This window comes from Falco rusticolus, chromosome 1 (genome assembly GCF_015220075.1).
Source record: "Falco rusticolus isolate bFalRus1 chromosome 1, bFalRus1.pri, whole genome shotgun sequence".
In the NCBI taxonomy this organism is placed as follows: Eukaryota; Metazoa; Chordata; class Aves; order Falconiformes; family Falconidae; genus Falco; species Falco rusticolus.
Window position 1 is genome coordinate 75,435,928 of NC_051187.1, and position 27,113 is coordinate 75,463,040.

At 38.7% G+C, this 27,113-nt stretch overlaps 1 protein-coding gene across 4 annotated transcripts in view; it reads right to left on the reverse strand.

Annotated features, from left to right (window-relative positions):
* Window positions 1–429: 429 nt before the first annotated feature.
* The window catches only part of EVC2 (EvC ciliary complex subunit 2), an 80,397-nt gene continuing 53,713 nt past the window's right edge, over window positions 430–27,113 (reverse strand). For 3 of the 4 annotated variants that reach the window (XM_037384985.1, XM_037384976.1, XM_037384975.1), the window contains 8 exons: window positions 24,921–25,125; window positions 23,315–23,437; window positions 15,003–15,230; window positions 12,533–12,744; window positions 10,979–11,066; window positions 3,328–3,521; window positions 2,321–2,422; window positions 430–1,854 (listed from right to left, as the gene is read on the reverse strand). In XM_037384985.1, coding sequence (XP_037240882.1) covers window positions 1,587–1,854; window positions 2,321–2,422; window positions 3,328–3,521; window positions 10,979–11,066; window positions 12,533–12,744; window positions 15,003–15,230; window positions 23,315–23,437; window positions 24,921–25,125 — 1,420 coding nt within the window. In that variant the 3' untranslated portion in view covers window positions 430–1,586. The remainder of the gene's footprint in view (window positions 1,855–2,320; window positions 2,423–3,327; window positions 3,522–10,978; window positions 11,067–12,532; window positions 12,745–15,002; window positions 15,231–23,314; window positions 23,438–24,920; window positions 25,126–27,113) is intronic. The other variant, XM_037384977.1, reaches the window with a different exon arrangement.

Below are 27,113 nucleotides of genomic sequence, written 5' to 3' on the forward strand. Positions count from 1 at the left end.
AGCCCAGAGCACAGCTCAGGCTTTCCTACAGGCTCTTCTTGCATAGGGCCTAACCCCTCTCTGAAACATCTGAGCCTCCTCCTGTACAGCTCCAACCTCCCACCAGGGCAGGACTGACCCTACCTTTACCTACCCACACCTTGGGGACAATACACCAGATGCACCTAAACACAGCAACTCTGAACTCCCACAATCCTGACAGAATCCTCTTTCTGTGAGAGCGATGACTTTGTGAAAAGACTGAAGAATGCAATCAAAAACTAATTAGGATTATCAGGCTAATTACTGCATGCATTTTCTAATGCTAATAGCAATATGAAACACTAATTGTTGTTTACTGTGGGATGAATATTTAAACTTGTCTAGAGTAGCGGGGAAAAAAAAATATGTTTTTTTCCACTTGGAATAGATGCCAACTGCAGACACATATACACTGTAACATTTTAATTTTCAAAATGAAACTGGCACTCTATTAATACAAAGACACAGAAACTCCATACGTGAAAAACTGCAAAATATATGAACACAATACCTTCAGAGCATAGCATTCAAATACGGTTCAAAGAACCTAAAACCAGGTTTGTTTATCACAAAATATTAACAAATATATGTGTTTATTTTAATTAGCCTTATCCTGTTCCTATTTTTAGGGTTCATACTTACAGGTTTCTTTCTGTCAACTAGACAGGTTTAAGAATTAACTCTTTTTGAAATGTAAATTTCAAATTATATTCTAATCAATTTAGAGAAATCCAGGAATAAGACTTAAAAAATATCCACATAAAATTGTGACAGTTTGCAGCACTGCAATCAAAAAAGCTTTTGAAAGTATTACATGCCCATTTAAATTTTTTCCTTTTCTACTGAGCAAGTGTGATGATATTGGTTCAGCAAGGAAAAGACTGCAACAACAGGTTGCAAATATTTAACGCAGATTTGAACTGTAGCCACATTCATAGTTCAGCTGAAATAAGTTTAGAGGAAATAGCAAAAAGCTGATTTTGCTCCAGGATGTATGGCTAAGTACATATGTATATGCTGAAGATCTGGACTACCAGCTACCACTGTAGAACACAGACTACAGAAGTAACATTTTAAGAATGCAACATTAAACAGTACATTAGCTAGAACAGAAAATCAGAGAACAGAGGATTTGTGGGTCACCCACTTCATCTCTTCATGTTATCTGCTATACCACAGCTTATTACAAGAACATATAAATACAAGAATAGTAAATCAGTAATTACTTTATATAATAAATAAGCTTTCTACATAAGTTACGAAAACACAGCTATAGTAAGATCAGTGCAAAATGTACTGAAGGAACACTGGGTCCTGCCTGTCAGAATGTGCATCATAAACCACCCATATTTCATCCACTGCATCATAGGCTGACAAAAATTAAAAAACACACAATGCAGATTGCTAACTGCACCATTCTAAAATTACAGCTATTTACAATGTCAGACAAATGAGATTAAAGCAACATATGTTATTTAAACTGCACACTTCATTCTTTCTCATTATTTTTCTGAATTTTAAATAACTTCCTCTTCCCTAATTGATACTTTGAAAGGAAGTTGCCCTCACAAGTCTGTATTTGCATGAGCAGCCTTCTTGGAATTAAGAAAGTTCTTTTTCTTTTTCCTTGGAGAATTATGCAAAGAAAGATCACTCGGCTCGCGAAACAAAAATATCTTCTCCCCTGTGTCTAACAGTTCTATGGCTCTGGCAGTTGCGGTGTTCAAGGGAACAGACGTATCAAACTGTTTCACAGGAGGATGTTTAGGTGAACATCCAAGATGAATGAATGATGCTTTTTCCAAGATGGCAAGTTGCTTCTTCTTTACCAAGCTACATTAATGAAAAAAATTGAATTGAAAAATGAACTTTGGCAAAAAAATTCTAACTTCCTATATCATATCCTGACACAGAAGTGACTTCGGAAGCTAAAGAAAACTGTATTTGAATAGACAGATTTCCATCCCAATCCCCAATAATTTATGAGATACAAAATTACTTAAGGAAAGGTAACCTTATACTAAATAACCATTGGGAGGATGGCCAATGCATATGAAAAATATCTGAATTTCGTGGATATGTACAGCAAAATCTTTTTAGGCATTTACTACTATTCCCTATTACGTGTAAATATGTTGTAGCAAACACAAGTACCAAACAGCAGAACACTGTGAGAAAATGTGTATTTATGAACATATTTTCTGATTTCTAATGGATATAGAGGAACCTTTGGAGATGAAATGAAGTACAAAAAAAAATATAATAAAATCCTATGTATTTCTTCCTGTCTTTTCCTTACCTGTCTTTTCTCTTGTTTAGAGAAGGGAACTTTTCCAAACTTCTGTTTATCAGATCTTGCCTTACTTGGTTCTCCAGTGCTTTCCACAACTCTTGGTTCTTCCTGAAGGAGCAGGAAAGTAAAAAATTCCCAGCAGCAAATCCCCAGATATACACACTTTCCTCCCCCTTTCTGATTTTAGCTACCATGCCATTAGTACCATGAATACAGTCAGTAAGAGTGTTCACATATTATTGCTGCCTTGCCACAAACCATTTAAATCAGCTAAGATCACACCTCAGGGCACGGTCACAAGGACGCTTACCTGTTCCTTGACTACTCACACCTGACAACTAGAGGGCCCAGGGCCACAACATCTGCTTTTCTCCTCTTCCCGTGTCATGGCAGGGAGTTGGGAGAGAGGGTCCAGGAGCACCTCTCAAGTATTAGCTGTACAGCTATTCAGCTGGTGTTAATGGGAATAAACTGGAAGGATGAAGGCTCTGGGACACTACACCACTGGAACTACCTCTGGGAGACTACTCAAGTCTCTGCGAGTAAAGGGAAAAACAGTGGTCACTTGGGATTTTAGTAACAAACTACAAAAGGACAGGTATCTGCAAGGTTGAAACTTCCATTATTAGAAAGGAGGACATCCTTTATATACACCTGAAATCCGGTGTGCTATCAATATTATAAATAAAAAAAATGGGAAGAAAAATATTTTAATAAACTCCAATTAAAGTCATCAGAAAGAAAATTACCAGAACAAGATTTATAAATCTATAGGATTACCATTAATTAATGAAGTTGTAACATTTAGTAACTCTTTATTAATCAATTTATTGTCGTTAAAGATTTCACAAAATAAGGTAGATATTTCAGAATGTATTTTTACCCTACCCAAATGTTTTGAAAAAAAACTTATGCACCTATGATTTTTTAATTATCAGTCTACTTGTCCAGCAAATACATATACATGTAAAGCAGTAATCTCCTCTTAGTCTATCAACAACTATCACACTTACCTTTTTTTACAGCTGCCAGACTCATCTGCGCTATTGTCACTTTCAGCAACACCATCTGAATATTTACTGATGGAATCGAGTACAGAAAGAACCTCACTTTGTGGGCTGGAGGGCAGCAACAAGTTCAGGACCCTGTGCAACATCCCCATTGGTACCCTTGTCAGTTTAGCTAAGTAACCTGTCAGTCGGAGCTCCTAGAAGATTAATGAGTAGATAAATTTATTAGAGATGAATAAATTTAGTATTTAAAATAAAAAAGTGTTAGTGAATTTTAACTACTATCATTAAAGAATTATCTGTTATAGAAACAAGAAATACTATTGAAAATCATGTTAGTGATGTTATAGTGGTCATAGTCCCATGTTCACTGTTTTTATCCACACTGGCCCATATATACTACAGTTGTCCATTTTGTTCTGGTATACGCAATATAAATGTTAGACAACCAGGTGACCTTAGTGTATGTGCTTAGGACATGTACTTGATGCCGTTCGGTGTCAAAAATCACAATGCAGCCATATTCTTGCATTTAAGGTTTAATTTATGGACTGTACTATTCTAAAGAAATCTTTACAAGATAGCAATGAAGCGATATGGTCTGTAAAATTAGGGACAAAAAAACCAGCCTCTGAAACCTCATTTCAACATTTACATGTTGTCATGGTTGAACACTTCATTGTCCAGCCTCTCTTAACACCAGATTCTGTAATAAGCTCAGAGGACACCTTGCAACATTAAGAGGAGCAGGAACCATCTGGGTTTTTTTTTGGAGTGTTGGGGGGGGGGTTTGGGTTGGGTTGTTTTTTTTTTTTCCCAAATGTCCTCTCTTTTTTGGCCCAAAGGTCAATGGTAAAGTATATTCATATAGTGCTCAATTTTAGTTGCTCCCTAGACAACCAACAAGCCTCATTTCCTGCCTCCCTCCAAACACCAAAATCCCATTGTTCTTTTCTGCTCTGCTGTCAAAACTACCGTGTCCCCAAGGCTGTTTCTGCAGATCTCTCATGCGTATCAAATATGAAAATTCTACAATATATTGAGAACTAGATGGAAAGAAAAAGAGTAGAGCAAATTAAAGCAAGTTAAATACCTCAAAGGATATATAAAAAAAAAGCTGTTGTACTCTCTTCAAGCCATACATGTATCTCAGGTAGCTAAAGTTAGGTAAGACGTGCCAAACATTTGGGATGACTCACAAAAGCTGAGTCTCCTCTGCTCTGTAGACCCTCCTATACGCATTGATGTGGGAGGTGACTAGAAAGCCCATGTCAAATAAAATTTCCACAAGGTCCCACCATGCAGAAGACAGCAAATTTCTTTGTCCACAGTGAATTCAAAATGTCACAGCAAATGTTTGAACTCTGCCTCTTTTTTGCATGACAAATTTTCAGAGAAGCAAATGTACCTAGGAGATCGTTGTATTAAGCTTCTCTGAAAGAAGCTATTTCACCAAAAGGATGCTCTATAAAGGATTTCTTTCTGCCAAATCGATGTAAAACCAAACAAAGCAATCGCTCCCAAAGCAGTCCTAACCCGAATTTAGATGGTGACACAAAAAAAAGAAACCTCCTTTTCCTATAACCATTCTCCAAGCAGAGCACTCCTCTCCAAAAGGCAGGAAAACCAGCCACTTCCCAGTTTCCTGGGCTCTTCAGTGTTGTTATAGGTATTCCATAGAAACCACTGAGATACTAGAATGAACAAGACAAAATCCAAAGATTGATGAGAGATCAGTAAACTGATGCAGTATCTAAAAAGTCCAATATTTACACCCTAAACGGGCACCAAAGTTCAGTAAAAGGATGTCTGTTCAGGCTACTTAGGGCAGGAATTTATTTGCTTCTTCTCTGGAGAAGAAAGTAAACAAAAGCTTAAATCTTAATACAGACACCTAGGTTTAATTTCTATAGGTGTATACAGACTGTGTTACACTCTTGGTCTTTAAAAAACATTCTAGAAACTTATAAAAAACACCATTAAGTGAGAATAAAAATGACACATCTGTGACCTATTCTGCCCTTCTTGGCTAAATGGTCTCAGGACATTAACTCAGTAATTTATATGCAGATGATCAAAACATCAAACTTCAGTACTGCTTTCCTCTGTAATAGTTTCCTCTTTAAAATGTTATTTTCTCCACTCTGACCCTTGCCTTTCTGTATCAAGCATGATGATTTGGACTGAGAAGCAATGTTTAATGCTTTTCTAACACAGCAGAATCCATGATTAAGTAATCCTGCAAGGTGCCACCATGCTGTCAACAGTACCAAAAGCGGACCTGCTGCCCACCAGCCAGGTGCATCTATAGCATATGTACAGCGAAGGGAGTGCTGATGTGTGAACACGCACCAGCAGCTAGCAGCACTTTCAGCTGCGCACAGCCACCCAGACCAGCTTGCAGAAGAAGAAAGGAGAAGCGAATGTGCATGCAAACACAGAAATGGTCACACCAGTGAGACCAAAAGCCCTCCAGTGTGGGATGCGTTTGATTCTTCAGGTGTATTATACGGTAAGGTACAACTAAGCTTAGGAAATCACTTTTTGTATCCATTAAATGGATACAAAAGCTATTTGCACTAATAACCTCATTTGTATTCTCTGAATTTGGTCAAAATAAAAACGAAATGAATTGTAGCTTACAAACAGCAGAATTACTTTTAAGTATTTGGACTGAGCAATGTGTATTTAAACAGCTAATGCAAGGGCCAATTAACTCAATCCACGTTGTTTCAAGCTTACTGTGCTGTTTCCACATGACAAGTCTGCCTGCATCATCTGCTGTCTCTAAAATGCAATTAGTGTACCCGGGGCTACAGCTATGAGCTTATTTAAAAGTAACTTCTCAGCCAGAGGCTCATGATCCTGACCTCGCTATCATTCAAGCAAATCTCTTATTGACCTAGATCCACCTCAGTAAGGATGTAAGACAAACCAGGAAATGTAGGAGAGTAAAAGTTATCTGGTTTTCTGCAGAGGGCTGCATCCACAGTTCTGAAAACTAGTCTAAAGGGGAAAATCCTCTTTAAAGAAAAGAGTGAGTGTAGATACAGGAGTACAATAGTTATAGTTCCCTTATACTTGGCAATATAAAATGTTCTATAAGTTTTAAGAAAAAGGGGGGAAAAACATTTAAAAATCATAGATTCACTTAGGCTGGAAAAGACCTTTAAGTCCAATCGAAAATCAATTCCCATAACAGCTCACAGAATAAGCACACACAAAAGTAGGAACATATTACACTGTAAGCCTTAAAATATTAATAAATTACTCGTCTACTACTTTACTTCTTTACAGTTTAAATAAGAGTAGGCAGGTTTGGAATTATAGCTGGAGTTATTATACTATTATACTTGCTGAGAACAGAAGTTTTGTCTGTCTGGAGGGTAAATATGTATAGGTTTTATGGAATCTCAAGTATGTTCCAGAATACCTCTGGGTTACACTTCATGTGAACATATATAAACACAAAAAACCCAATAGTATATCTAATGCGCATTTAAACAAATTAATTATTTCTTGAGGGGATCTTATAAACAAAACTTAAAGCACAGTCCCCCAAGTATACACTGAACAGTGCGTTCAGTTTTTCAAGTACAGCGAGGTAAAAGTGAAGCTCTTAAATCTGTCTTCAAAGATGTCAAAATCTGTAATTATCAAGGATCATTCTTCCCCTGCTGGGGTGTAAGAGGACTGGGTACTGTGAAAATAATGACATACTTTGTTTGCATGCATCTGTAATGTGCAAAACAATAATTTTAACCCCTCAACTTACAGAACACATCTTGTTATTCAGAAGCTCTTTCACAATGTATCTGTGCCAGAGATACTTAAAAACCATTAAAGGAAGACAATTAAATTGCCATAATTCAAAGCCAATTAGTGACGTGCTATGCCACTTAGACGTGCACAAAAGCCTATGGGTCCAGATGGGATCCACCCAAGCGGACTGAGGGAGCCGGCTGAAGTGCTCACCAAGCCACTCTCCACCATTTATCAACAGTCATGGCTAACCCAAGGGGGTCCCAGAAGACTGGAGGTTAGCAAACACGACGCCCATCTACAAGGTGGGCCATAAGGAGGATCCAGGGAACTACAGGCCTGTCAGCCTGACCTCAGTGCCAGGGGACGTTATGGAGCAAGTCATCCTGAGCACCATCACGCAGCACGTGTAGGACAACCTGGGGATCAGGCCCAGCCAGCGTGGGTATATGAAAGGCAGGTCCTGCTTTAATGAACCTGATCTCCTTCTACGACAAGATGACCCACTTAGCGGATGAGGGAAAGGCTGTGAATGTTGTCTACCTGGACCTTCTTAAAGCCTTTGACACCGTCTCCCACAGCATTCTGGAGAAACTGGCTGCTCGTGGCTCAGATGGGCGGACTCTATGCTGGGTAAAAATCTGGCTGGACGGCCAAGTCCAAAGAGTGGTGGTGAATGGAGTTGCATCCAGCTGATGGCTGGTCACAAGTGGTGTTCCCCAGGGCTCAGTACTGCGGTCAGTTCTATTTAATGTCTTTATCAATGATATGGACGAGGAGATGCAGTGCACCCTCAGTAAGTTTGTAGGTGACACCGAATTGGGCAGGAGTGTTGATCTGCTTGAGGGCAGGAGGCTCTGCAGAGGGATCCAGACAGGCAGGACCAATGGTCTGAGGCCAACTGTGTGTGGCTCAACAAGGCTCAGTGCCCGATTCTGCCCTTGGGTCACACCAGCCCCACAGGCTTGGGGCAGAGCGGCTGGAAAAGTGCCTGGAGGGAAAGGGCCTGGGGGTGCTGGCTGATTGCTGGCTGAACATGAGCCAGCAGCGTGCCCAGGTGACCAAAAGCATCCTGGCTTGTATCAGAAATCGTGGTCAGTAGGACATGGGAAGTGATCATCACCCTGTACTCAGCACCAGTGACGCTGCACCTCAAATAGTCTGTTTAGTTGTGGGCCCCTCACTTCAAGAAAGACATTGAGGTCCTGGAGAGTGTCCAGAGAAGGGCAACAAAGCTGGTGAATGGTCTAGAGAACAAGTTTTATGAGAGAACTGGGGTTGTTTAGCCTGGAGAAAAGGAGGCTCAGGGGAGACCTTATCGTTATCTACAACTACCTGAAAAGAGGTTGTAGCAAGGTGGGTGTCAGTCTGTTCTTTCAAGTGACAGGTGACAGGATGAGTGGAAATGGCTTCAAGTTGCACCAGGGGAGGTTTAGATTGGAAAAATGTCTTTTGCATGGTTAAGCATTGGACCAGGCTGCTTAAGGAAATGGTTGAGTCACCATCCCTGCAGCTAAGACATGTAGATGTGGTGCTTAGGGACATGCTTTAATGGTGGACTTGGCCATGTTAGGTTTACAGCTGGATTTTATGATCTTAAAGGTCTTTTCCAACCTAAACAATTCCATGATTCTAGAATGACCAGCATTTGTGGATGTAGCATATTTTGTCAGATAAATATATGTAATGAACTATTTAAAAAAAAACCCACACAAACAACTATATAAAAAGAATTCACAAGACTATTGCCTACCAAGACCAATGACTTAAACCACAGTAGTACAGGGAAAAATCAGCAAAGCCCAAAGGATCTTTCAAAGCATTTCCCATTTTTGTATCTATTTATTTCCACTGATGTTGAATTTATCTAAGAATTATCTTACATTTATCATACTCAGCATGTATCTGAAGCACTGTATGTTTCAGCAAAATATTCACGCAATTCTGTTACTTCCTTACCTGTTTTGAAAAAAAAAAATAATAAAATAAAATAAAAAAAATGAGTCGGGGGGAACACTGAACAGGCCAAAAGACCATCTTGTCTCCTAGTAAAGTGTTCTGAAATCTTGAGCTATTAGACAAACTGCAACTACAAATGGGAAATAAAACGTCAAATTTAATATTGCCTCTGAAAAGCATTATAGCTGTCACTGCCCACATCACCGTTACACAACTGAACAAATAACTAAAAATAGTGGCCAATTACTTTGTCAGCATTATGCAAGTTATTTTAAAGAAGCACAAGTGAATATGTATAAAGTTTAAAGAAATAATCAGATTAAGACTCACCATCATGTGAATATTTGTATCATAAGCACCCTACAAAGGCCTGCAGCAGAAATTTTTAGCAGTATCAGCAGAATGGTATTTCTGTGAAGTCCCAATAAAATATTAGCAGCTGTATGTGCAGTAGGTCATGGGAGCAGAAAACATTGAGAAGGAACTGAAAGCTGAAACAGAATTCAGCAGCTCCTGACAGCCACATCCACTTACAATACCCCAAACTGTCAAGGCCAATAGGGTAGCCAAGCCAGTTCGGAAAAAAACCCCAACAGTTGCAACAGGAAGCCAGGGCGAAATCTAAGAAGAAAATAATAACACTACTAATAAAAAACCCTCCAAACTCTAAAGGAACACATAGCTCGGATTTAAAACTGGAAGGCTGATAATACTCGTCACGACCTCCTCAGCAAGCATCTTCCAGTGTTACACTCTGCAAGACACACCAGAACAAGTTTTTGATCTTTATGCCCAGAGGGCAGGATGCTCTTGGAAAGTGTTAAAGCAAGGATTGAATTCCCACTCTGTCTAATTTAATCTGTTAGTTCAAAGTGAGATCTTCCATTCCAGGACAGCACCTTAGCCACCTAGCTGCCAGATATTCAGAAGTCTCTTCCAGCAAGGTTCATGGAAGGACTCTGCTCTGAATGGAGCCTGAGTGTCCCCATGAAAGGCAGAGACTGAAGTGATTGTGATTATCGTGCTCCTGTGAGTGGGAGACCTTGATGCAAATTCCTGACCCACAACAGAGTAAGGAACTGAAAATGTGCTATCTTCCAAGTGTATCTCCTAACAGATATATACAGGAGTCTTATGCCAATTCTTCACAAAATTAGCTGGCCTCAAATAGACATGTAACTCAGAAGAGGATAAAGAGTTCAGAAAACTGAACAGAAACAAGCTAAGTGACCCTTAGTCTAAGCAGTCCCTCCTTGGCTTGCTGGCCTCCAAAGCTCTCAAATGATGATACGCATGACTGTGACACCCTTGTCCCTGAGAGGCAAGATACTTGGATGCAAAAAGCTGCAACACCATGTCTTTTTTCTGACACTAGCTACATATCTCAGCCAAGGCCTGCAGATAAAACTCGGGGACAGCAACAATCCATTTTTAATGCCTCTTGGACTGACAGGCACTTGAAGAGGTGATGCTCTTTTCCAAAACAATATGAGTAATGACACTAAAAAAATTAACTAGTAGTCCTTCTATCATTTAGCTTTGTAACACAATCAATGCAAATCATTCCTATCACTGATTAAAATCTAAACAAAACCCTTGCCTCATTATATGAAAATCAGACTGTAAATCTGTCTGTAAACCAGAAACTCAGGCAGTTTAGATCTCCACAGAATGAAACACAACAGGAAAACCCCCTGAAAAGATCTGTAAATGAACAAAAAGAAGTATAACTCAATAAAATACAAAAGGCTGAAAGTAGGTCAGAATTAACTGAAGTGAATGATAATGCAGGCTGCAAACACCAGAACTGGTAACAACTATTAGCAGATAGGCACTCCACATACATCTGTAACATTCCCAAAAAAGAAGAAAAGCTGACCTTCAGATACAGCTGTAATTTAAACTTGGAAGCTTTGTTCAATTTCATGCTTACCTGACTATAAAGTGCCAAAAATGCATCCATTTCTGTATTTTCCAGGAAATCTTCAAGCACTACGCAATTCCATTGCTCATCTCTCAATCTGAAGTGAAAGAGAATTAACACTGAAATCTTCCCAGGTGCAATGACTGTATTATAGGAAAAAATATCTGAAAGTCATCCATTCAGGAAGCGTATCTTTCTGTCAGCAAAGTTGGGTGAGCAGCATAACTTCTAAAATAAGTCAGCTTCTCCTCCCTTCTTCCCTGAACCACAAATCGAACAAATGTCACAGCAGAATTTAAGGCTATGCTCTTGCACACAGTTCAAAATCTAGAACTGCTCCAAAGTAACGTAATTCAACCTGCCCCCATCCCGCTTCTTCAAATTTCATCACCACACTTTATGGCAAGTTGTGGATCTTCCTGTTGGTGGAATTTAACAGTAAACAGTTTTTTTTGTTTCTGGTCAAATCATTTGGGAAAAGTACAAAACTTGTTTCTTCCATTAACCTTTCAGGTAAATTAGTAAAGACTAGTTACTTTGAAGGTTTCACTGATCTCTACAGCAATATCCACAAGTCAGTAATGTAGCTGCTCTTCTAGTGACTCTTTACTGCTGCAGCAGGAGAGTCATTTATCCACATCAAGTAACACTCCAGCCCTTTCAGAATTAAACCAGACTTAAGAGTGCAATAACTCACTCAAAGCCATTTCTGATATGTCAGTTGTTTCACAGAACACCCTCTTGGTAATGGAAAGCACCTCCTCAGGATTTTACATGAACCTTGAGAAGCAGTAGGCTTTTAATACTGTGCAGTATTACACATGGAAATGTGATTTCTAACTCCTGTAACCCTAATGAATGTAATACAATATTTCAGTTTTGCAAATTATCACCCATTTTTGCTAGGCAACCTTCATGACAAGACAGATATTTCTATATACCTCCCAAGAGGTTTTGTTGTTGCTGTTGTTTGTTTGGGCTGGGGTTTTTTTGTTTTTGGGTTGTTGTTTTTTTTTTTTTTTGTCACTGATATCTTTACTTAAAAACTGGCCAGGGAAAAGTGAAATTGAGCCTGTCTCTGAAGAACATATCCCATCAAAAATGATTGCATGACAGGGGATTCAGTCTACAGCGTGTCAGTGGAGACAGAAACTCAATTTAAATTGTCTCAGCTACTTCCTCTGATCACAGCAGATCACATTTCACTGAAGTCCCTACCTATCTTCTTGGGAGACAAAGGAACAGGATGAAAATTATCTTCCTCCTTGCTGCTAAGAAGTATTGTTATTTTCCACTGTCCCCATCAAGAAATGGTGCTTGGCATGCAACACATCATGATCTATATGTAACTAAGTTATTATTATTTCACATTTCTTATTTCAATATTCCCAAGAACCCTCAGTTATGCTCTGGGCCACACCACAAAAATGCACTGTTCATACATAGATGTACAGCCCCTCCACAACACCGCAGAACATTTAGCCTGCTGTTTGTTCGTCTGTGGTATCTTATGGTCTATAACAACTACAGTAACTTAGTAAAACCTGAGACCAAAGAACTTACCTTTGCTGGTGCAGATTTATAAATTGTCTACATTTATTCATGGCCTGTCTTAGCAGAACTGTCACTTGTCTGTCTGCATTCATTTCCAGAGCTTCACGTGAAGGTCCCAATTCATCTGGAGTCCACCTCTGCCTACTCATTAGATGCTGCTGCTGAGCTGACTCCTTATGCAACATCTCATACTCCAGTTTCCTGTCAAGTTCTTCAATCTCCTAGAGGTTGAAAACACACAATGATAAAAAGTCATAATTTAACTTGGAATAGCAAATTTAATATGGAGTGAAGAAAAAAGATGGTATCAGATTTTCTGATATTAGTTTATTTCTAATTCTATCCAGCCACATGCAGTCATTACAATTCCAATCCATTGCATGGCTTCAGTAAACATGACTTGCACACTATGAATATCAGAACAATGCTGAAAGATATGAGTCAATTTTCATTGTGTTAAGGGTCGATGCTCTCTCAAACTTTCCACTGTAGAGGGCATCTAGAAAGCACACTACCAGCATGGCTGAGATCCAAACAAAAGAATGGCACCATTAGAATTCACCTGTAAGCTGCATAAAGCCACTGAAGCAGCTTGAGAAATTCAGACTGACTAGTTTTAGTTACGATGAATCAACAGCTAATATCAAAGAGGTTTGAAGTTAAAAGAAAATAATTCACATTTAGAGTGATAGAATCAGGGTTAAAATACAATGCTCTAAAAATCAAAGGGTTAACCTCCAAAATCTTAAGTGGACTTTATCTTTCAATGCCAAAAGATCTCTCCTGGGTCAAAAAGTCAAACTAAACAAGCCTTCCTATGAAGGAAGGCTTCATATTCCAGTTTTCCAATGTTGTTGTCTGACCTCAAGCTCCAAGTTACTTAATATCTCAGTGCACTACTTCTCAACTTGTACCTTGGAGAAAATACTGAATTTTATCTATTCCTCCACCTCATCAGCTGTATTCAGACTACAGATTCACTGGAATATGGTGTCTCTCCCTGAGTGTGTGGAGTAAGTGTCTGCTCCCTGGTCACCAATATTTGACATTGGAGCTTGGATCCACTCTCCTAACACCAAAACTGAGTATTAATTTGTTATCTCTAAGGGGCTGAAGCAAATTCACATATACCTAGATGTGTCTATTTCACTTATGGAAAATCTATCACTGATGTCCTCAGCATTAGCAAATCCTGTGTATTCTGATATATTTGTTTTAAAGTAACAAGTATTAAAATTTGCCAGCTAGTGGGACAAAGGAGTTGGACAAAAACCCAGCAAGAGAGAGACATTTGATCACCAGGAAGCAGTCCCTGTAAACCAAGCCTAACCGGCACTTTAAAAAATGACTAAAATATTTTTTCCACAAGAAATAGGGCTGAACTCAATTCTTGCACATTGGATATGTGATATCCAGTGTTAGCTACTCTAGGTCTCTCTTCTGCCTCTCCTTCAGTCCTTTTCCTTCATCTGTTCAAGGACACAGAAGCTAAAATCAATCTCTTCAAAGAACCCTCTTACATTTACTGCATAAAAGGCAGTAATTCCAGATTAAATTATTTCTAATAATCTGTCTACGTACAACTTTCACTATTTCCTACAGATTTAATACAAATTTAAGCTAAAATGGAAGATATAAGCATTTAACTGCCATTCTAAGAGAAATTCTGTAGAGATGACAGTATTAAAATTTAACCAGGAGTTTTCACAGCAATAGATGTCTAATGATGCCCTCTGGCAAAGAGGGTTTGCTCTTAAAAACCCATTTTGTTTGTTCTACTCCAGTGCTCTCCCAAGCCTCACTTCGATGGTTGCAAATAGCAGATGTAAAAAAAAAAAAAATCCTTATGAATACAGAGCACTGAAGTATTAAAAAAGGATTAGAAAACTGGCACGTATCAAGTATGTAACAAATATGATGAAGGGAAGAGCCCTTTCCAAAGTTTCTACTATTTAAACTGCATCACTGTGCTTGGAGTGAGATAGGTAGGAGACTGTATATATTATAATCTTTGACAACTTGATGTTTGAAGCATATCATGCGGTTATGGATTCTACCATATGGATAGGGATAGCACTATAACATGAACAATTTTTTATCACAGTCATGACAATTAACACCCTATCCCAATCAAGACTCACAATCACATCCCAACTGTCTTCCTAGCAATCTATAAACTTTTAATATTGATTTGTCACCAAAATGCTGCTCTGACTCCAGATCTCTGGATAATAAAAATAACTACTACTGCTACTACTACTACAACTGCTACAACACAATCTTCCCTGGCTCTAATCTTTTCCTTCTTTTTTTTTTTTTTTCTTTTACTGAGCACATTAAAGTGCACATAATCACAGAAATTAAAGGCTGGACCACCAAGAGCTGCAAACTTGCACCACTAAATCAAAGCCAAATAACCTACTTTGATAGCTGCTGTCTCCTAAGAAGAATTCTTCCTTTTCACAACTTCATTACTTACAGTATTATGGGCTTCGAAAATCTGAATACATTCCAGTTTTGACAGGGTTTTTGATGTGCTCAGTTGTTCAAAGAGCAAAGCTTGTACACTTATGATAGCAGTACATAGCTCCGACATTTTAGATTTTTTCACAGTCTTTTGAAAGGTTAAAGAAGCAATATACTCTCCAAGTTTATCTTCCAGGTTGCGCAGCTGACACTCTTTCTCAAGCAACAACTCGTACTTAATCTAAAAAATACCAAAACACAAGACATAAAAATATTAAGAGAAAACCTTACAGGCACGCTCGTGATTTTACTACTCTAACAAGCAGGATTAAAGCAGCAAAGATATCAATGCTGTTATCTTATAATACAATACATTCTTTTAAAAGTGCTTTTAACATTAAATTCCAAACTTTTCCTGTGTTTAAGTTGTAAAAAAAAAAAAAGCAGTAAGGTCGGATATTTCAAAGAGCTTAGGCTTTGTTTTAGGGTAATCATAACTTCAATATTAAATACTAACCTAAAATAGAGAGTCCATATAATTTCTAATAAATAAAAATTAAAAATACAAATAAACCTTTGCTTACCTATTTAATTGTTAAATGGGAAGATAAAATACATCTTTCTGTTTAACAAAAATACAAAACTTATAGAAAGCCTGTATTTAGTTTCAAATTCGCAAGTGTCAGTTAATATTGACCAATGAAATTCAACCTATGATTCCTTAAACAAATAATGAAAAATCCTCTTATATAAAACAAAGTTAGACTGTAAATCAGGAGTCTACTGGTAATGGATTTCAAACAAGATTAAAACTGGATGGAGTGGACATCAAACAGGATGAAAATAAAATCATTTAACTCGGTAACTATGTTGCTGCCACACATCTGATACGACACACACTGAAACTTAACCAAAGGGTGAAAGGCAAGCATGGCACGTACAGACACACAATCAAATGCAATGTGATTGATAAGCTCTCAATGCTATACCACTGACTGTCACAGCCAGTGATATTGCCACTGTAACCATTTTTCTGCAAGACAATGTGGGTAGTAGCCAGCTGCAATTATGCTCTTTAGATGCTTCCATCTGAGCTTGTCACTCTAAGCTCCCTTTATAGCCAAAGAGAAGAAAAAAAAAAAAAAGATACTTCTCTGTACATTTCATATCCTAAAAAATGTGCTTCACTGATGTGTAAGTGCTGATGTCCAGGTCAGACATTGATGGCTACACCGCATATCTAACATTTGGATAGCTGAATCCTCAAAGACAGTAAATATCAGTTTGGTTTTATTGTCTCCCTGTATTATCCACACAGGCCCAAAAGCTGGATTGTAAGGAGAGAGAAAAAGCGCATGCAACTATGAGAGCTCCAACTCCACTAACCTGGTGTTGATACCAACTGCTGCCCTGCACACTGGATTTAGAATAAAGCTAAGCACAGAAACAGCCCGTCTGTACAGTGCAGGCTATCACAGTGCAGGGTTTTCCCTCACTCCACCTCTAAATTATCTTTTGGTTCTAAGAAACATAATCTGATAGATTTCACAGCCTACCAAAGAAAAAAAGTTTTCAGAAATCAGCATTTCCAGAAGTTTCCAGTGTTATGTATTTTAACAGCAATGCTCAAGTAACTACTGCCTGACAGAATGCAAGAACCTCAGCCACCAAAGGAAGCACCTCAAAAACTTTTAAGTAAGTTTTGGTTAAGTTCACTATCACTGTGGCACCTGAGAGTAGGTACTCATATTTGCATTCTATGGAAAAGTTTGGCCTCTCTCTTAAAGAGCAGGTAGAGATGAACATCCCTATGTAATCGAGATACCTGCATGGTTAGTACCTTAGCATGGTAGGCATCCTGTGCTATACCTTTATATATGCAGTCTTTATTTCTGAAGTTTTACCAGTCTACAAAATAAGAATAGTATAGACTAATAGTATTTGCCCTGGAAGTGGGAATACAACGGTGTAAAGATGAACTGTAATCTTTAGATACTGCATGATTTACCCGTGGGCACAAGACCTGATTCTGCCCCTCAGAATACCTTTGCAGAAACAGAGATGGTATGCAGCCAAGACATTAAAGCTTTATTAACTTTCTATTCATGCTAATCAGAATTACATATTATTGACTCTATTCATATTAGCTTTAAAGCAGCATTTAAGGAGACTTCCATCAAATTTTTAGATCCCTAAGATGATAAATACATAACATCATGCCCATGAATTTTCTCTGGAAGTCTGTCCTCTTTTCAGCAGGGACACAGTTAATTTTCTTCTCAGTAGCTGGTACAGTGCTGTGTTTTAGATTTAGTATGAGAATAATGTTGGTACACACTGGTGTTTTAGGTGTTGCTAAGTAGTGCTTACTCTCAGTCAAGGACCTTTCTGTTTCCCATGCTCTGCCAGTGAGCAGGTGCACAAGAGTCTGAGAGGGAGCAGAGCCAGGGCAGCTGACCTGAACTAGCCAAAGGGTAGTCCATACTCAGTACATAAACCGGGAGAAGCTGAGTGGGGCCTTCTGATCGCTGCTCCGGGACTGGCTGGGAATTCATCATCAGGTGGTGAGCAACCATACTGCACATCACTTGGGGTTTTTTGTGTGGGTTTTTTTTTTCCCTCCCTCTTTGGGTTTTATTCTTCTCTCTTTCTCTCTCCTTTTCATTACATTTGCTTTTTAGCATCTCTCATTTAAACTCACAGTCCAGTAGTTCACAAGAATTCAAAGGTGTACTCTGTACACTAGCAGCACTGACTGGAAATCAAAGATAAAAACTTCCACAGAACATCCTGCAAGTCACAACTTTGATACAGATTGCACAAGACAGCCAAGCCCACCTGCTAACTCAGTTTTTTGGGGGACTTTGTTGGTATGTTTTGGTTTATTTATCTTTTCAAAGCAAATTTATTTTCAAAATCCGAAGTGTTACTTCAAGATATTCGTATGAGCCAGTGACATAAGACTAAAGCCTAGATGCAAGACAATTCCACACCTCGGTGCCAAGACAAATATTTTAAACAAAAATAATAATTAAAAAAATATCTTTCTTCAGAATCCTGTGCACAAGACTAATTCTCAAATAAGACTCAAGCTTTTGTTCTGAAAGGCATGCTGAATTAATTGCTATACTACTTATCACTGTGACACAAGACCATGTTCTCAAAAGCAATTAGAAATTTTCAGAGCTGTATTGTCCAACTGTCCAGTTTTTTTAAGGTCTCAGTTGTGAAGTTTCCATTGACTTGCCATCCTCCCCCTTTTCAGCAGTGAAAGTTCTTGCACTCTTAGAGGATTCTTAAAGGAGAGAATGGAATGGAAGTGAATCCTGAACAATAAACCAGACATGCTAACAAACACCAGAAGAAACAGCTTCTAAGGGAAGGCAAGGAATTTCTATCCGATTCAGACAGCTACTTAATACTTCACTAACAACAGCTGCTGTCTTCGGGGAGATGCATTGCTACAGCAGATAACACTTTAAAGGACAACATATGTTAGAAATGAACCAGGTTGGACAACTAAAGCCACAAGTCACCTTTCAAAACTTTGGCAATGTTGAGTTTTAAGTTTACTTAAAAGGAGGAAAATGAATATGAATGAGAGCAATCAACGTTTTGTTGCTATAGACCGAATTATTTATATTACGATTTTCATTACAATAGCAGCTACTCAAGGAATGGTGGGGGGGTGGGAAATCAAGCAGACTTACCTGACTAGTCCATTTTCAAAAGGACTAACACTTCAGTCTATGTGATGCCCCCTATTCAGTGTATTAGGGCAACTCCTTAACTAACAGAAATTGTTACAACACTACTAGCTTGAATGAGTTATGACAACATGCACACACTGAGGAACTTGTTTTTCTTTTCTTCCAGCTTTTACATAGATGCCTAAGATACTGCCTGCCAGAATACACACATGTTAACAATAACTCCAAAAGGGGAAAATATATGCTTGAGGTATTATTTTTTTTTTTACAACACAAAATTAGTAAGCAATACCTGAAGGTTGCCTTTGTGGTTTAGGAACAAGATGTGCTGTAAACCTTTAAAAACGCAGATAAAAAAAATTATACAGAAATATTTTGACAAGTGTGTGTACACAACAATTTAAGGTTTGCTTCTTTCTTCACAGAAGGCTCAGTTTCAGACACAAGGATTTTAATTATACATATATGAAATATGGGGATGGATGAATAAATAATGAATAGATGAATGAGTAAATGACTGATCACCTTTAGTGTAACTTTGAACCCATGAATAATGAATAAGGAAGGAAATGCAGTTTGACAACTCAAGTTCACTTATAAGGAGACAGAAGAATGTATTTTTTAATTGCAGTTGAATTCAAAGGCAAAAGAGGTGCCAATGATAACAGAAACAAACTTTTGTCAACCCCTTCAAATAACAGGGCATTTATACGATATGTTCCGTATTTTCCATGAATCTCATAATTTATGGTCAAGACTGCAAAATAAGATACTATTTGCATATTACTAAATACAAAGCCATACATTAAGCATGCCCAAATACAAGGGATGGAACACACCTTTCCGGTGAAGACTGAGAGCTGGAGTTGTTCAGCCTGGAGAAGAGAAGGCTCCAGGGAGACCTTATTACAGCCTGTCAGTACTTAAAGGGGGCTTATAAGAAACATAGGGTCAAATTTTTTAGCAAGGCCTGTTGCAATAGGACAAGGGATAATGGCTTTTAACTTTAAAAGGGTAGATTTAGACTAGATATAAGGAAAAAAAATTACAATAAGCGTGATGAAACACTAGAACATGTTTCCCAGAGAGGTGGCAGACACCTCACCACTGGAAACATTCAAGGTCAGATTGGATGGGGTTCTGAGCAACCTAATCTAGTTGAAGATGCCCTTGCTCACTGCAGGGAGGTTGGACTATATAACCGTTAAAGGTCCCTTCCAACCCAAACTGTTCTATGGTTCTGTGCAATGATCTTCAGCTTTATCATTCAGCATCTACTCAACACTATACAATAAATAAACTGCTCTTAACCAAACAAAATATTGCATTACTCAACTGGTACTAATATCTATCCCTAGCTGCCTAAGTTCCTTTCTGCCTCATCAGCTCCAAAATCACAACTCTGCAAACGAGTATTTCACATTTGTGAAAACCAAAGCTTGCAAGTAGATCTGACTTCAGTGTGACACAGAAGGTGATTTCAGTAGAAGTTGGATCAAATATTGATTACAAACTAAATTATGAACTAGTTACAAATTAATATCCACTGGCAATTCTTGAAGCCTTTTATTATACCAAACAGAGTACTGTAAAGCACTGCTTGACACTGTACTGTTTGACACAACATCAACAGAGTGTCAATCTACTTTGGTTATGATGAATCCACCACTGTAGGTCTGAACGTTTGCTGCTGATTCCACCTGAAACATCCAAAGTACACAAAGAATTGCCAATGCTGTAAATGCACTATTAGTCCATTACTTGAAAGCACTGACTTCTAAATTCCATATTTAGTTCAGGCTAATTGCTAAATAGTGTTGTCTTGGTCCTAAGTATTACAAATCAAGGGAATAATCTGAAAATGTACCTGATTACCTGCAACTCCAAAGGCATTTTTCATGCAATGGGTTTTTTTAGGCCCAGTAGGGATAAAAAATATCATTACTTTTACCACTGTGTTTCCTCTGAGATTGGTAACTGCTATTTCAGAAATGAACAGCTACTTCTTCAGGGACAAGGCAGCTCAAACCAGCTATGAAACGCTAAAGAAGCATGTACGGTCTGCTTTTGAAGATTTTCACAGCGAGGTCAATGATACTCTCAGGTGCTCCAAACTAGGCTTCAAACTCCTTGCTGTGGCCTCCCAGCTCACTACCTCCTGTCTATGAGTTGTTTGTCTCTGTCATGCCTTTTTTACAGTACTACAAAATACATCCCACTGCTGCTTTCATAAACATTAGCTGGAAACCACTTTATGGCCATCCTCTAGCCAGACAGAACCCATGGGACTGTGTGAAGTCTGCAGCCGTGAAGGTGTCCTGGTTTCAGCAGGGATAGAGTTAATTTTCTTCTTAGTAGCTGGTGCAGTGCTGTGTTTTGGATTTGGTGTGAGAACAATGTTGATGGCACGCTGATGGTTTTAGTTGTTGCTGGGTAATGCTTATACTAAATCAAGGACTTTTCAGTTTCTCAGGCCCTGTGAGTGAGAAGGCTGGAGTGGCTTAAGAAATTGGGAGTGGACAAAGCCAGGACAGCTGACCCAAACTGGCCAAAGGGATATTCCATACCATATGATGTCATGCTGAGTATATAAACTGGGGGAAGAAAAATGAAGGTGAGGAACATCCGGCATTACGGCACTTGTCTTCCCAAGTAACTGTTACACGCCTGGAGATGGCTGAACAGCTGCCTGCCCATGAAAATCAGTGAATGAATTCCTTGTTTTGCTTTACTTGCATGAGCGGCTTTTGCTTTACCTATTAAATTGTTCTTATGTCAACCCTTGAGTTTCACATTCGTTTCCGATTCTCCTCCCCATCCCTCTGGCTGAGAGGGGAGTGAGCAAGCAGCTGTGTGGTGCTTGGTTGCCGGCTGGGGTTAAACTATGACAGAAGGTGTGAGAAATATAGCAGAGCTGTATTGCTCCATAGTCCTTTTTCCCTGCCTTGAATTGGCTGTGTAGAAGTCAGACGGTAAATTTTGAGTGAGATGATAAAAGCGTTCACATTAATACAGAATTTAGAAGTGTTAAGATTCTAAAAGAGGAAGGAGGTAGCAGACTGCAACAGCCAAAAGAAAGAAACTATACTTCTGTGATCAACATAAGGTTTACTGCAGTACTCCTGTATCCTAACGATAATGTGTAAACTAACAAATTTCCTTAACAATATTTTCATTTCCTTATTGGGAAAAGCCCAAAGCATTTGGCTTTTTATAACTACTGTTCCAACATACAACTAGGAAAACAACAGGTATGCCAGATGGCGCATAAGAAACTGAAACAATGAGGCTTAGAGAAGCCAGCTTTCAAATTATAAAATAAGACTCTAACAAAAACATAAGGCAATATTCATACCAAACAAGTATTCAGTACTTCTTGTAACATATGGGCTTAGCCCATGCTCACTGTACTCTGAAGTAATGGTACAAAAAGACAAAAAAACCCCAACCTAAATTTTGGAGGTCAGGGCATTAGGTATTGAAGCCAAAAGCTTAAATGCCTCTATTAAAGGATTAAGGCATTCTTGTATGAGTTACTAAATTATTAAAGAGTGCCACAACATACCCACTTGCTGCATTCTTGCCCAATCAGTTGCTCTCACTTTCAATGACTGGGTGATAGACCTGATAAACATTTATTTTTATCATCTACAACCACAATGTGTTGCTCTCACATAAGAGTGGAATTATTTCTGAATGAACACATTGAGACAGTATTTTCCATTCCTCAGGATACAAGTGTAGAAAACATAGGAAAGAGGTACAAAACCAGATTTTTGTCCAGATTTTTCCTAACACTGATATTGCAATCATTTGTGAAACTATTTTTTATCTACCAATTTTAACTACCAATGACACCTGCTTCTTCTGCATAGTTCTTATAGCAGTACACCACATATCTCTAACACAATTATCATCGTAATGTTCTTCTGATACACAAAAGTAGTATTACCCATATTTTACAAGTGGGAAAGAGAAGGGGAGAAAAGTTAAAGAACACAAAACAGGGTATGATGGAACTCCTGCTAGCAGAGAAGAAAGAAGCCTCCAAACCCCCGTACTGGCATTGGCCCCGCTCACTTTAAGGATTAACTTCAGACTGGGGCTGTGAGTCTTTTAAAAGATATCCACCAGAATCATGGCTCCCTTTCAGTAAGTTCCATACAAATAAACTCAGCCCCTACCCAGTTATCTCTGGATCTAAGAACCCATTTCTGGGTTTTCAGTAACATTAGGAGACATCCAAGAACTAAATCTTGCTCAGCCAAAGTATACAGTGAAGAGCCTTCAGTATTTTGAAAACCTTACTAAGAAAACCACAGGATATAAGGGAGTCTTGCAATCATGCTTATGCCAAGACCCAGAACCACCGGAAGAAAAAAAGGTGAGACACAAAATCAGTTCGGTAACTAAGGCGCAAAAATTAAAACAAAGCCAAAACTATTAAGCTTGAAATACAACGTCCTGATAAAAGCAGGCAAGAGCAGAGAGATGCATTCTGACACTACACCTTATACCTTTTTTATCTGATTCTTATTCATATAGATAGAAAACTATCATTCCTTAATTACTAAAGACCTAGGGTTTGACCTCCATACAGAAAGTTTCCACTTACCTTATTCAAAATTTCATCTTTCACTGAGTCTTCATAAATGCAAATTTTGTCTTGTAAAGATTTCTTCAAACTATCTATCTTATTTCTATTCCTGGATCCTGGTTTTTTCATTTTAGAATGCTGCTGTAAAAAGATGAGCACAAAATGCTTCATTTATAAGAGGCACATGAGGATGCTAACATTAAGATTAGTACCTGCTATTATTGGCAGATCCACCGATTAATGAAACACTAGGCAAGGATGACTTTCACTGAGAAAACATTTCTGAAACAAAGGTGCTGCCTATTCATTCTGAAGATTCCTTTCAGACATTCAGACAAAGTTGGAAATTTCTTCTAAATTTATTTCAAGTAGATTTATATATTCCTCCTTTCCATGAGAACTGTTAGCACATAAATTTGATTTTAAGCAAGCTTTAGCAGTCATAATAAGAGAAGATTTCAACTGATACATTGTCTCCTAAGCATGGTTAAAAATGAACAAAGAATATTAATTTAAGAACTACATTGTTTTCAAGACACAGTATATGAATCACAAATGAACCATGATAGTATTAAGGGGCACTGTTCCATGTAATCAAATTATTCTTGACCTTTATATTTCTTTACAAGAATATCAACTAAGTATAAGATACTCTTGGGGAAATGATAACATCTGTTCAACTATAAGGCTCTGCAAAGTCATTTCCCTCCCATAATACTTTAGAAATTAGTATGGTTTTGAACTAGGTTAATTCCTAGCACAATTAACCCAAGTTAGTTTACACATTTAGAACATAAAACCGAACCAAAACAAAGCAAGGCAAAGTCCTTTTCAGAACTGAAAATAATTTATGATTCCACAGGTTTTACATTTTACAGAAGGAATTCTTCACCCTTCACAGAGTTCTTTTAAAAAGTGCTAGATTTGACAGACAGACAGACCTCTTGTTGGGAATGTGTCTCTAAGTAAGTATGCCTCCTCATCTATGTATTTAGATTTAGAAAAAAAAATCCCCACAAACAAAGACAAAACCCAACCCTCTGTGTAGGCTCAGCTCTTTTGGAAAGAAGAAACAGAAAGCAAGCCCAAATTCTTGCTAAGAAAGACCAGCTAATTCAGGAACTTTACTTTTCTAAATGGAGAAGACAATGGAGGACATTCTCCTACAGAAACTCCCTACATCTTTCCTTGATTTAGTGTCAAATTTAGTAATGGGCAGGGGCTGCCAAAGAAATCTTAATAGAGGCTGTAAAGGACCCAACTTGTCCCTAATATTCAGAGCCATTCTCAGCACCAAATTTTCGTGTTTCGGTGGACTCTCCTCAGAGATGCTGCCCCTTTTGGCCACCCAACTGCTTCTTTATAACTCTGCCTTCTTGGGAAAGCCGGAGGATACACAAGCAGCAGAAATATGCAGAGTATATGTGGAAAAAAATGTATTTATCCAACTGCTGCCCGAACAATTATCTTTAAGGTCTGCTGACCCACACAGACAGGAGAAGTGTGCACCACTGTTGCACCTCTGAAGAAGCCTCGGACCCCTATCTGCAGCCAAAGCCAACAACCTGCATATATAGCCATGAACCCCTTGCACAACCCCACACTGATCTCACATCGTTCCCACCTGTTTATTGGTCATTGCTAAATTCTGATCGACTTTCAGCATCTCTGCATCCTTCTGTTCCACCTTGAAAGCCTGAAGCAATGTTCTTGCTCTTATCTTGGGCCAAGCCAAGCTGTTGTCCACCTGAGAGAAGCAGCAGTGCAACTCTTGCCTCATCCTAAGCAATTCCTCTTCTGATAGTGACAGGGGTAAACTTAGAAGCTGCCTGTTAAAAAAAACAAAAGCCATTTGCTGTTCACTGATATAGCCAATATTGTATAAAATGTAAGAAACAGGACACAAATACTTTACATGACCATGATCATTCTTTTTTTGTCTTATTCATACATCAGTTAATGATTCCACACAGAACTGCTCAACATGTTAAAAATATCCTTGAGCATATTTAAATTTCTGCATACAGAACTTCTGGACTACAAAACTGTTTCAAGGGGAAACAGGTTTTGAATATTTTAAAAATAAATAACTAATTTTTAGTGCATTCCCTAACACAGAATCCTTCAGCCTCTTCAGACAATACAATACCTGAACTTAGGGTGGAAACTGAGATTAAAGCAACTCATAAAGCCTCCCTGTGCCATTTCCCAGCACTTAGCAGTCACAGCTACTGAGAGGGGAAAAAACACAAAATAAAGAAGTCTCTTTATAATAAACTCATATGTCAAACCCTCCCATCACCAAGTCACAACTGTTCCAGCAGTTCTTTCTAAAACAGCTTTAAGCACGCTGAACAACACCGAACATAATTTAGCAGTAATTTGAATCACTTAAAGTTCCCATTTTGTAGAAGGAAAGTTCTTAACACAGAAATCTGGGAACTGATCCTCAGATCAAGCTGAAGCTGACTAACCTTAGACTACATTCATCTACTTGGATGATGAAAAGGTTGGGATAATTGATGCCTTCTTTGCCTCAGTCTTTTATAGTAAGACCAGCTACCCTCTGGGTACTGAGCCCCCTGAGCTGGAAGACAGTGAAGAGAAGCAGAAAGATGTCCCCAAAGTCCAGAAGAAAATGGTTAGTGACCTGCTGCTCCACTTAGATGTGCGCAAGCCTATGGGTCCAGATGGGATCCACCCAAGCGGACTGAGGGAGCCGGCTGAAGTGCTCACCAAGCCACTCTCCACCATTTATCAACAGTCATGGCTAACCCAAGGGGGTCCCAGAAGACTGGAGGTTAGCAAACACGACGCCCATCTACAAGGTGGGCCATAAGGAGGATCCAGGGAACTACAGGCCTGTCAGCCTGACCTCAGTGCCAGGGGACGTTATGGAGCAAGTCATCCTGAGCACCATCACGCAGCACGTGTAGGACAACCTGGGGATCAGGCCCAGCCAGCGTGGGTATATGAAAGGCAGGTCCTGCTTTAATGAACCTGATCTCCTTCTACGACAAGATGACCCACTTAGCGGATGAGGGAAAGGCTGTGAATGTTGTCTACCTGGACCTTCTTAAACCCTTTGACACCGTCCCCCACAGCATTCTCCTGGAGAAACTGGCTGCTCGTGGCTCAGATGGGCAGACTCTATGCTGGGTAAAAACTGGCTGGATGGCCAGGCCTATAGAGTGGTGGTGAATGGAGTTACAGCCAGCTGGTGTTCCCCAGGGCTCAGTACTGCGGTCAGTTCTGTTATATGTCTTTATCAATGATGCGGACAAGGGGATCGATTGCACCCTCAGTCAGTTTGCAGATGACATCAATCTGGGCAGGAGTGCTGATGAGTGACTGAGGGCGGGAAGGCACTGCAGAAGGATCATGTAGTATGTATATATCCATATATACAGAAATATAGACAGAAATATGTAAGTAAATACACTACACCAAAACCCAGTTTTATCATGTCTATGTTTAAAAAGGACTTTAAGCATAAATGACCTTCACAAACATTTTAGACTAACTCATGGTCTCTTTGATAAGCAAGAAAAATGAAAAGCTATCATTCAAAATAATTACTTGTGAAAACTAGATAGCAGATGAGAATGTAAACATGGAAGATGGCATGTGTCATCAAAATATCAAAACAGACAGTGGACTGAACAAAGACAGTGACAGATTTTAAGGGGCTTTTGAGAGGACAATTGTATAAATGATGCATTTTTTTGTATTCTTTTCCAGTAAAATACTGGAAAATATATAAACAGCTTACTGTTGCAGTAAATAAAGACAGCATCAAACAAATACAACAGGCAAC